This window comes from Montipora foliosa, chromosome 8 (genome assembly GCF_036669935.1).
Source record: "Montipora foliosa isolate CH-2021 chromosome 8, ASM3666993v2, whole genome shotgun sequence".
NCBI classification, from domain to species: Eukaryota; Metazoa; Cnidaria; class Anthozoa; order Scleractinia; family Acroporidae; genus Montipora; species Montipora foliosa.
This window is the reverse complement of record NC_090876.1, coordinates 48,979,396-48,991,895: the sequence shown is the minus strand read 5'-3', so window position 1 is coordinate 48,991,895 and position 12,500 is coordinate 48,979,396. Positions and strand designations below refer to the sequence as shown.

The 12,500-nt window shown below is 41.5% G+C and overlaps 1 protein-coding gene across 3 annotated transcripts in view; it reads left to right on the top strand.

Moving 5' to 3' along the window:
• Nucleotides 1-2,482: 2,482 nt before the first annotated feature.
• Nucleotides 2,483-12,500, top strand: part of LOC137967686 (uncharacterized) — a 14,078-nt gene continuing 4,060 nt past the window's right edge. The window contains exons 1-7 of one of the 3 annotated variants that reach the window (XM_068814215.1): nt 2,483-2,589; nt 3,219-3,387; nt 7,864-7,955; nt 8,394-8,583; nt 9,282-9,337; nt 11,435-11,542; nt 11,971-12,308. In XM_068814215.1, coding sequence (XP_068670316.1) covers nt 3,221-3,387; nt 7,864-7,955; nt 8,394-8,583; nt 9,282-9,337; nt 11,435-11,542; nt 11,971-12,308 — 951 coding nt within the window. In that variant the 5' untranslated portion in view covers nt 2,483-2,589; nt 3,219-3,220. Of the gene's footprint in view, nt 2,590-2,611; nt 2,994-3,088; nt 3,132-3,218; nt 3,388-7,863; nt 7,956-8,393; nt 8,584-9,281; nt 9,338-11,434; nt 11,543-11,970; nt 12,309-12,500 lie in introns of those variants that run through there. The other 2 variants (XM_068814216.1, XM_068814214.1) reach the window with 2 other exon arrangements.

Sequence of the window (12,500 nt, the reverse complement as noted above, 5' to 3'; positions counted from 1 at the left end):
GCTAAGCCACCGTCGATGTTAAGATAGTAATTGTCTTTCATGTCAATAAGAGTCGTAAGGGTAGAGTGCATGGGTCTAAAGCCAGACTGATATTTCGAAAGTAGCTTCAATTCTCTGACTCATTTAATTATGTATACCTTGATTGAAAATGGCTTTCTCAAAAAGTCTCGCTATTACAGAAAGTACAGAAATAGGCCTGTAATTTGCTGGGTCAACCTTTGGAAATTGGAGGTACTCCAGAACTCTTCCAGTCCTTGTGAGGATACCAGTGGCAATAACTAAGTTGAAAATATGTGTCAGGGAACGGTCACGCCAAAACGCAGACTGAAGACTGTGCAGACCGTGCACACCAGAGGTAAAATATGGTGTTACCCTCACTGTTATTGAGAGAGGAGGCCGTGTGGCCCAGTGGTTAGGGCGCTTGCTTTGAGATCCCGGGTTCAAGACCCGCTCTGACCACTCGTTGAATTAGATCCTGGTAGTCCCTGGTTCAACTTCCCAGCTGCACTTGTAAATAGCCAACTGGTTTGCCTCCGGCCGGTTGGGATTCTTAATAGTTGTAGCTGTTCTGTCCTTCGTTTCGTTGTGTTTCATTGGCCCTGAAAAGCCCCTATGGGGAGCGGTCAATTAAGTATGTATTGTATTGTATTGTATTGTATTGTATTGTATTGAGCTAACCTAACCATAACCAGGCTAACCTGAATGTTATTTAGACCTAATTGAGCTAGTTATTTAGGCCTAAGTCAGGCTAACCGAATTTTCATTTTGCAGACGGTCAGCGCAGTCTGCAGTCTGCGTTTTTCAGTGTCCTTGTCAGGGAAAACGCAGTAAATGTAAATGATAACTTTAGGAGGCAAGATGCATTGGATTGCCGACAAGACCACCAGCCTTTCCCACAGGGATATAATTTATAAGTTTACGCAGCCGTTTGAACCTGCTGTACTGTTCTCGATGTCGCTTTTCTCGTTGTTATTGCAGTACATGCTTTCCAGTTTCAACAAGATTTGTCCTAAGGGCTTTCATCAGCTGCTAAATGTCATAACTCAGAGCCACCTGGTGAAATCGTGTTTCGGTGATGCGGCGTTGATACTCACGTTTCATCGTATTTCTCTGCTCTGCTCTGCGGTGCACTGTGAACACAGACCGTCAAGATCAGCGTTTTACGAAGAACTCTTGTGCGTTCGGAATGAAGAGGTTCGTGGCCGCCATGTTGTTTATTGTATGGCTGGTTCTCAGGAAAGTCCTCTTTCTTAAGCCGATGATACACGGTTCAACATCCTGCAACGTTTGTTGCTCAACAAATGTTGAACAATGTTACATAAACGTGTTGAACGAAATAGAGCTGGTCTCTATTTTCGTTCAACATCGTTCAACAACATTCAACGTGTTGAATGGCATACGTTCAGCATTCAACATGACACGAGACAGGGGCACCCAACGTCAATTTTCGGAAAATATCTGTTCTAGAATTTTCGGGACATTTGTTGTAAAATTCCTTGCTTGCCTGCCCGTTCTAGGATTTTCGAACATCTAAAACATGGTATAATTGCCCATTTTGAACGGATTTTTACCCTAAAAACGTCACTTAAAATTTTCGGGAGCCTTTTTTCTGGCTGAAATATTCGAAAATGTAAGTTTTGATCCCTATGATTTTCGGACCATTAGACTTTCAGCTAGGGAATCCGAACAGATAAAAAATTTCTAGGGGATAAAAATATGCCTACATCTACCGTTTAAATACTAAAATACGTTTAACAATGCTATGTTTAAGTGGCTTTGAACTATATTCTCATTGGGTGCCCCTGACGACACACTGTTCAACATTTGTTGAACAAGAGCTGTAACATTTGTTGATCAACAAATGCTGCCGTGTATCATCGGCTTTAATCAAACTCGCATCGTTAGCTTGGGCCGCCTGTGCCGACAATGGCTTGTTACTTGCGGAATTTTTCGTAAAATTATCTTCTAAGGTCTTTTATCGGGATTCCCATAAGAATCCTTATATATTTATTGGCTTTCCCTCACACTGAGCTTGGGGCGCTTGTGACGAAACTGCCAAAAAAAACGTTCGGTTTGCAAGGGAACATCGCTTTGTATCAACAATTCTACCACACAAAAGGCTTATAGCCCTCGAATCCTCTTATTGATATTCAAAGACGGAATTACAACAATTTCTTCACAGCCCAGTTCCCAAAATATCTTTTAATCTGGCATTGTAGCTCTTGATAGATAAATAAGAACGGATTTATTTTTTCCCTTTGTCGAGAAAAAAAGAGATTCCAAGAATTCTATGTAAGTGACGAATTCAAGTCATTTTTGAGATTTTTAACTTTAAGCAGTTTCTTAATCCAGTAAAATTAATTTAACCCTTGCTGAACTCAATAATTTCAGAAAGACTAATGAACAGAATAAACTCTTTATGTCTTGAACGCCAGTTCTGAAATACGTGATCAAATGACGATGCTATATGTCTTGATTACAGAGCTGCTATGACGTTTAAAGTATTCTTGCCAACATCCATAGTGTACACAAGGCGGGTGAAAGCTTTGTGATCACACAATTGGAGGTCATGAAAATAAGGAGACAAAGGTAATGTTAATGCGAGAAGCAAATAACTCTTCAGATCAGAGGGCAGATCTTTCGCGTTCTGTAAACTGTGCTGACACTGTTTGATAGTATTCCAACAAGTTTTAGCATTGTGTTGTGCATGTTGGATAGTAGCCAAGATTTCCTATTGGGATAGAGACAGAGGCTTTTAATTTGGACGTAATGTGCCGTTTGTTGCGAAGTAAAGATTTACCGGAAACGCGCTTTGACGAATATTCAAAGAACTTCGAATCTTTATTTATTGCCTCGAACATGATTAAGCCCTCGAGGACTATCTCAAAAATGAAACTTCAGGTGAAAAAGAAATATCGCATTCTCAGCCTGAACGAAAATACAAATTGGTTACATTCACGTCTTAGAAAACATTGCTACGTCAGTGCACAAGGGTAAGTTTATCATGAGTTTTTGGCAAATGAGCATTTCCTGTCATTTCACACGATCCCTTGTGTAAATATGTCACTTCCAACCTCCGAAAACCCGATCATATTACATCACAATGCGTCACACTGAAGACACAACAGGAGGTGTATATTTAAACTTGACCTCTCTTTTAGCGTGTTTATCTTCACTTCAGAGCTAAAAACGACCGCTAAAGCGTGGCTTTCTTGTAGACATGGAATCAAGCATCTCGCAGATGCCAGCGAGTTCAAAATGGGTGAAGATTTCGTGGCGGAATCTAGTTTATTGTTGTGTTCACTTGATCATTGTGACAGCTGTGACATTACCTACCTTCTTCTTCATCTTTCATCCGGGCCACCCATCCCACGTCAGCTCAAACGCGTAAGTAAAAGTTCGAGATTTTGATACTATATCTTTCACTAAACAAAGAAGCAACTGTTGTCTTTCGAACCCGCTTCTTCTATTGGGTGTACCTTCGAGAAATGTATGGTTATCGTTCACTTTCGTCAGTTCGGGTTTGAATCGTTTGACCGTGAACTCGCTGGGTTTTACACAAAGAGTAAATCAATCGATGGAATCGAAGATTCGCCACCCGTCACTTGCGAGCTTAAAGTAGCCAGGAACAGGCCTGTAAGCATTTACACTGAATGATAAGCACGGGCCCATATGAATCAGCAGATTCCGTAAACACAACTTGAGGAACGCAAAATAAACAATGATTTATATTCCATCTTCCCATATACCATCTCACAGGCTCATTCTGTGTGGATGTGGGATCCAATACGCCCCAATCGTTGGCTTATGTATAACATCCTAACACCCAGCGAGGTCGGACCTGAATTGAACATATTGCTCCTTTCTCCGAGGATGCAATAATCATGGATTAACTTAAATGATTCTAATCAATTATGGATTATGAAATACAATATTTTCAAACATCAGTTTGCGAGTAGCTGGAAACGTGAAAAAATTATTATTCTTAGGCCTTATTCCAAATCCATTTATTAAAGAGTTTGTCTTTCCTCGAAGGCCAACATTTGTCCAAACTTGTCACCGAGTTTTCTAGGATTTCAATTTCTTCGTGTTTTATCCAAATCGCAAGATCGCAAGGACCAAACATTGCAGCAGTTTTCCATGACGAAAACCCTGGGTTTTACGAAACTGAAAGAAAGAGAAACCTCTTGTCTGTGTGCAGCTAAAAATAATGTCAATTTCCTATGCTTAAGAATCTGTGACTCTAATGATGTGTGGAATGCCTACCTACTGAATTCTAGGTAATCTCGCTCGCTGCTCCGATAATCATCATTTTGGATGTTCAGTGAGTAGTTGCGATTTGAGAGCCAGAAAGTCTGGCATCTGGGTATATGATGATCCTGGATAAAACGATTACAAATGACAGATACTTTTCTGGTCAATACTGTTCTTAGCCCTTGTAATCTGACCTGCTCTGAGCGACAACAGGCAACAAAGGATAAATTTTCCACTGTATATTCTCACAACTACCCTGGATGCCAGAGGTTTTTCTCTCTTGGAGCGACGGAATAGCGAGTCGCTCTTTTAGCTTCTTTTTATAGCGAGAAAACCTCTGGAATTCAGGGTATCTCACAACAGAATTCGTGGCTCTTTGCGCGTCCTCCAGATACTTTATTTAAAATATACTTGGAGCTAAAAACCTCTATGCTCCCTCATAATCCTCAAAGGTTATTTAATGATACATATTTAAAGACCACGTTTCGGTAGGAAAAATTCATAATGAACGAAAATTTCCTTGACGCAGATGTGCCTTAGGTCATTAACTTAAAATAAGAATTTTGTTTGAAGATTTGTGACAACAGTTGTCTTTACAATCAACCATTCCAAACGAGAAAGCAAATGCGTGCGAGGAAAGAACCGCGCGTTACTTCTAGCTCGCTGCCTTCTTTCTAAGCGGCATGGCTCAGCTGAAGAGCGCTGAACTGTCGTTTGTCTTCGGTGATTCCCGATTCACACTCGACGCGTTTTTGTCCAAATTGTCTCAGTTTTCAAGCTTTGAATATATACGTTCTTTCTTGTCTTCTTGATATAAATTTAAATCGTCATAAAATTTCATAAACAACACAGCACTTCACACTATATGTTCTTCATATGTTTTGCGATGTTTTGTTGGCATTTTACCTCGTCCCCAGTGTGACTTGGCAAGAAAATTCAGCTATGTTTTGCTAAGTTAAAGTGACCAAATGGTTTCAAACCACTGAACGTGTCCAGCTTGCTAAAATAAGACAAACCTGAGGGGTACATGATCATTCTCTTTGCATCTTTACGATAAAAAACAAACATAAACATAATTCTCTAGTAGATACCACTATTGATTGTCTTGTTTGCCCAAAAGGCTGCATTTCTCGTTTAAAATAAAATGAGTACAAATAATTACCCGAAAGGTTATTTTGAGCCCCCCCCCCCCCCCCCCCCAAAAAAAAAAAAAAAAAAAAAAATTCAGTTCTTCTTATGCTCAGCCATGTTAATATTTGTATGCCGGACGTCCTCCCGAGCTGTCATTTGACAATTTTTCAATAACAACAACGAAAAGGACTGATGCAATTTTGCGGTAATGTGTCATTCCATTTCATTACTGATGAAAAAAACCGGGGTCCGTTAACTAAGTGGCTACTGATTCGAGATGTTTGCCTTCGAAGAATTGATTTCATTATTGCTTTATGCTGCGTCATGTTGTGTATTTTATTTCATTTTTTATTTCATTAACTTTGCCAGTCAAGCTGGCAGAGCGCTACAACAGCTTGCGCCAATTACTGTGGCCCCTTTTTTTACCTTCCCAACCATGATACACAACAGAAGACAGACCAAAATTTGGTTTTATCAACGGAGTTGATAATGTAAATTGGCCACCGTACAGAGATTCTAAAAGCTGACGTTTCGTTGGATTCGCTCTGACGAAGCAGGGGTTTCAATAGAAGCCGGTTACCGGCGGTATACCGCCGCCTGCTTTGCGTCACACCGCCGGCTAGTTTGCCTTGATTTTCACTACAAATGCTATCATTAACTTGTCAAACTGCCGCCTTCAATGGGCTATCAAGGACGGCTATTTCAGAAGTTATTGAAACCCCTGACGAAGGGCTAACGCTCCAAACGTCAGCTTTTAGAATCTCTGTACGGTGGCCACTCCGTTGATAAAACCAAATTTTTGTATACTACTTCCCCACCGACGCAGCACCACAGTTTCTTTAGAAACTACCCCCTTCATTCAGAAGACAGACCACAACACCGGGAACTACGTTCCCTACTCATAGCTACAAGTATGTGGGTTCTTTTACGTCCCACGGGATTATGAACATTGAAGGGTTGTGAGACGGGACCTCCGGCTTATCGTCCATATCCGAGAAGACTTGAAAGTCTAAACCATTTAAAAATGTAGTTACAAAGGCAGCACTTTCTCCTCAGTTATTTAAAGAACCTGAGTCAGCGTTAGTCCGGTGACGGCCGGTGACGGACGGTCCGGCCGGAGTTGAACTCACGACCTCCCGCGTGACAGTCCGGTGATCAACCAACTGAGCCAATGGTGCGCGTGTTTGGGAGACAAAAGGAAATAAAGAGGTCTGGAAAGGGATTGGCTCTAACCTCGTCGTCCCCCGGCGACATCCGCAGCCACCTCACTAAAAAATCTCGGCGAACTTGCTCTGTACGTATGATATTATGTTTAGTACATTTCTTTTACGAAAAAGCACCATCAGAAAAGACAGACTATACGTTTAGGTAGACTTTGAGCGCATCTAGATGCGGCTTACCTGCCTGTACCGAATGCGTGGAAAAATCGCAAGAAAGTACTTCAAAAATGGCAACAAAAATGCTCAAATAATTTTCAAATATCGAAAAAGATTCTCGAAATTCGGAAATACAGCTCTAAAATAGTTACAAAACTTGAACCTTTACTAAAGAAATAATATTTCTGACAGTTGTAGCAGGCGAAATTGGAAGAAATAGATATTTTGCCGGCACGGATCAGAGGACTGGGTCCGGTTGTCTGGTGGGGATTGTGGGTAATTTGTCGTACGAGTAGTGAACCGTTAGGGATTTGAATCAGTCTAGGTTCAGCTTTCTTAGCCAACTTTTTGTTAACTTTTTCCCTTGGCTTCCATAGGGTAGGGGCACTTGCATAGTGTTTGGAGAACAAGTTCCCTCATTCCCGCAGGGTTTTGGGTTTTCGTATTCAGCAAGTGCCCAGTGTACCTTTCCTGTAATAAGTTTTTAGTAGATCAGGACCATCAAGTATGCTAACATATTGTTATGTGGCAGCGGAGTTTGTATGCATATAGCAAACAAAATAAACCGGCTTGTGGCGCTTGCTATCCTACATGCCCAAGTATCTACACACTTGTGTTGTGATTGAGTTATGTACAAGTACAAGGAAGGATTACGGTTTTTTTGCAAACGTTGGCCGTGTAGCACTCATATTTGAACGGACTTAACTGATTAGAGTGTAATGTGAAATGCTAGTTTTCTACCCCATATGAACCAGTTAAGTCTGTTTGTGATTGAGTTTGTTGTGTTGTGTCTGATTGGGTAGTGAAGTCAAAATTTGCTCTTCCAATCAATTTTCGGCAAAGGTATTTTCCAGAACAACAAACGTTTTTAAATCGTTGAACCTTTTAACCTGTCGATACATGCTACAATACTAGGGACTACAATGTCATTTAAAAAGTTCGCGCTGTTTTTTAATTCGCGATTATTTTATACGACATTCGGTCGGACAGTTCTAAATCTGAAAAAGACTAATTCGCAGAAGACGATGTCACTTTCAGAACCTTATCCACAAGAGAGCCATTGCTCATTTTATTTAACTGTAATTGTATTATTTTTTGCCAGACTCACTGTTTCAAATTTAACAAAAAGTGAAGCAAGACTTGACTCTTCCGAGCAGAGATGGATCGCTGAAAACGTAACATCTGTTAATAAAGGTAAACAAATATGGGAAATATGTTTTTGCGCAATAATTGATTTACCCGAAGTAATACCCGACTCTGGGACGGGCTCTAGGACTTCCCTCGTGTACTGCAACTACTCACAATAGTGGATGCATGACGGGGGAAGTGGTTGGCACGCCGTTCGAGCTTAGGTCTATCACCTTGCGGTCTCTCTTCGCGCAGGTGGCACCTCTAGCACGAGAGTCTGCGTAAATGTCCCTAGATGCTTGGGGTTGTGAGAGAGATAATACAAGAAATAGAATAAAGGATATTTGATGACAAACTGGAAATCAGGACCGGAAACGCGAGTCCCAGGTGGGATTTGAACACACGACCCACCAAAATCTTCTGGATGCAAAGAGCTCCCCCAACACACACTCTCTTCCACTTAAATCCTTAGCACGTATTTTAATTTCTTGTATTTCAAAACAGGTGGAAGTCGTGAATGTAACTCACCACTGATCATTGATGAAGAGAGTGCCCGATGTCGACCACCATGTGAATGGACGACACAATCGTCACTGACTCGACACGTTTACTACATCGTGTTAATTGTGGGTCTGTGGGCAGCCCTCATCACCACAGTGATTACTTTCATAACATGGGCCTGCATTAAAAGCCTGTAAGTAAATGTTTTGCATAGTAAAGCGCTTTTTGCAGATTTTTCAGTGTTTCCTTGTCCGTGGTAACATTTCCCACGCATAGAAGCTTGCATAGCACGTCTTAACCGTTTCTTTTAGCCAAGCAGGGAACGTGTGCAAGCACAAAAAGGAAGGAAGGATTTTTTGTGTCAGTGTTCGCAAATGACTAGTCCTCAGAAAGGCATGCAGACTTACACTTTGTGTAAGTGCGTGACATGCTGCGTTACAATTCCCACGCCATCTCGTCCACAGAGTTCGCTTTTCTTTTGTTCAGCACCGAGAACACGGATTCTGGCCACTTCCAATTTATGCGCAGTCGTTGTGAAGGTCCATTTGTTTTTAACCGTTGGCAACCACTGTTGTTTTAAATTTCTGAGCGTGCGTAGACGATCCGGAAATCCCTGATTTGCAGACTTCCTGCCGTGGAAGTGGCCAGAGACCGTGTTCTTGGTGCTGACCAAAAGAAAAGCGGACTCTGGGGACGAGATTGACTCCCACGCAGCCAAGCAACCCGACGTGACGTCCACGGAATACCGTAGGTGGCTTGAAAATCGCTGCATCTTCCCAAGGTTCTAATTATCTTGGAACCTTTCACCTTCCTGTTACTAATTCCCACTCTTAAAACGACATCCCCTTGGGGTAAACCGTTTTTAACTTCTATATCTACAATTCTTTTCAGTCGCAAGTTTCCTCATGTACTGCGTTTTCATATTATAGTATGCTGCGTTATACTAGGTAAGTGTAGTGCTTGAGATATTTTGAGATGATTGGACAGTTCATAAACGTTGCTTAATTTTCGTTTATGGTGCTGCTGTTGATGGTAATTGGGGAGCTTAATTAAGCAACGACGACGACAGCTACGAGATCGCCACAAAACAAAAGGTCTATAATTAGCACAAACAAAAGCTCAGCACGCCCTGCGCGTGCGTGTGTACATTGCCATGCAGTTCTCGCCCTGGCAACGACGTGAATTTACCAATTCTGACTACACTAACACGAGACTTCAATGTGAAAATAGTTTATTGTGGGCACGTCAGTCAGTCTGCTGAACAAAATGACCTCCGTTCGCCTGAATTGGTTGCAAGCTGGACATCAGATAACACCGCCCGTGAAAATAGACAAAATATACTGCATTACTTTAGGGATAAACTATTAGTAAGCAACAGTGCCGTGCCAGATACGAAAAACCACTAAAAACCACCCTTTAGAAGTGGCCAAAAATAAGTGGAAACGTATACCTCATCTAATGCAACGGCACCAGACCCCGAGGAAAGGAAATACTACTATACACAAGGGAAAAATAAGCAGACAGCGCAGTTCAAAAGTTAAGCATAAAGTTAAAGCATCAGCTACTGACGAACGTAGAATGATGAAAAACTCCCGCCAAACTCCTAAATACTCCTAACCCATCCCAAAGCCACCTACGGTCTTCTACGTCATTCAATTTGTGACTAACTCGTTCCCATGTCAGTCGACCGTCAGAAATTACACAATTTGAGGTTATGTGGAGGACGAGAGCACCTGACGATAAATTTTCAAATTTCTCTCTAACTATCCACGCCGTTTTCCCCAATTTCATTCTTGGAATGTTGACACACACTTTCAATGCCGAGAGACTTGGAGTCACTGCAAAATTATGACAATATTTTTAGACAACGTTGGCGACGGCAACGAGAACTTCACAAATTTGCATATTTAGTGGGCAAAAACAATGGCTTGGCACGTCCTGCGCGTGCGCTTTTCACTTTTGTCCATTTCTTTGCCGTCGTCAGCAAAATAACAACGTGAAATAACCAAATTTGAAGTTTTATGAACGACTTTCATTTGCTGTCCTAAATAGGCCATTTCCCAGTTGCTGTTTGTCTCGGTTTCTTAGTGAGTCTTGATTCTCAACTATTGAAAGGGAAGTGAGTTTGATTTGCATAAGAATACGCGACTCATTTACATTTGAATGGTTGTGACCAGAACTCGCTTTGAAACTGAGACATGCAGCAACTGGCAAATGGGCTATTAGGCGCCGTTCCGACCAGTGTCACTTTTAAAGAATTACCACACCCTTGTCATATTAAAAAGGTTGAAATAGTCTCGAAGCGATTAAAGTAACGCAAATTTATGTTTTGAGATGACGCTCTCGTTGCCGTGAACACAAGGCATCGAACTTGAATTTTCTGTCGTAGGTTCAACACCACATCTCCTAATTCAGTTCCAGGAAAGTTGCGCCAGTTTAGACAAATCGACATAATGACGAAAAAAAATAATAAACCTGAACTTGCAATTTTAAATGACGTTTTCGTTACCGTCGCGTCGTAGATCTTAAACTCCGTAATGACGGTGGACAACGACGTGACGAAGACTAAGACCCGGCAAGACAATAACGAAGACGATGACAATGACAACTTGATTAAGACAAGAGAAAATGAGGGGACAGAGAGGGAGGCTCAGGGCGTTGGCCGGGATATGTCATGTCCACGAAAGTTATTTTTAGACGAGCGGAAGTCTTTGTTCTAGCGGAATTCTGTCTTCCGAGACGTCCGCATGCAGTCTTGCCTCGCTCTCAGGTTCTTAGTGAAAAGAGAAAATGACGGCGCACGTGCAAGGCTGATGAATATTTATTTTCTTTCAAACATCGGACCGAGGTTGGCCTGCATGCGGACGTCTCGGAAGACTTCCGCTCGTCTAAAAATAACTTTCGTGGACATGACATATCCCAAGGGCTGGACCGGGAGCCCCCCTCTCTGTCCCATCATTTTCTCTTGTTAAGATGATTGTCATGGTGATGACGATAATGACGATGATGATACTGATGACAGATTTCAATTCATGTTTATTTAGCTAACTCCAAGGTGCTCCCCGTGCACTTATCACCCCACAAGACTTTTTGTCGAGATCACACGTTTTGGTTGCCCGAAGGACAGTCCTCGATGGTTACTGTGATTTCAGGTAATTTATGAAACGTATTCCACTTGTTACTCTTGAGAATTATGATCTCAACGATTATTATGACTAACAACGAAAGAAAAATTTGTTATTACTAAATTAAAACAGCAAGTAAATCCCGACTATCATTTCATTACACGCGTTATTTCATAACTTTTCTGTGGACGCTGTTGGACACAATGCATGTAAACTTAAAACTCGTTCCTTTCTTTGTTAAAACTAAAATGATGTTAAACAATGGGTCCACACCTTACGTTTGGCATATATTAAGTATTGCATTGATTTGGCAAGTTTAGAGACCTTTTAAGAAAAAGAGAGTTGCACTTGCTTCTGCCTTAAGAAAATCTACATAATAACTCGATCTATGCTCGCTTAAGCATGGGAGTAGTACTTAGTTGTTGTCTCTTAATTTTTTTTCTCCTTTTCTACAGGTGCCTTGACGCATTGTTTTGGCCTGGCGCATGCGTTCTGGTCCTTGTGTTTTGTGGCAAACACGTATGCTGTGATTATTCATCACAATAAAGTCGTATTTAGATATCCTATCAGAATACACCTTTTGCAATCTGTATTTGGCTGGCTTGTGCCCGTGATGATTGTGGCCTGCTGTATCTACTTTGCTTCTCCTGGATACAAGTTTTACTTTATGGATCTCATGACTGCGGGATTGACTAGCCCTGAAATGGCTTATTTCAGCGTCACGCTACCGATGCAGGTCACGCTAGGGGTGTCACTTTGTTTATTGTGGTCCATTGTGTGGCATCTAAGGAAGGTAATTTGATGTTATCAACAGAGTCCAAGGGAGTGTTTTTTTTTGTGTAGGAGCGTACAATTTCGTTTTACTCTATAAAGTTTTGACGCTAAACTGAACAGGAAGAACTTCAAACCGACCCTAAATCGAAACGGATCTGGACAGGTCATGTGTCAATCAAATGACGCGTGACCTGTTCAGGTCACATGTCAC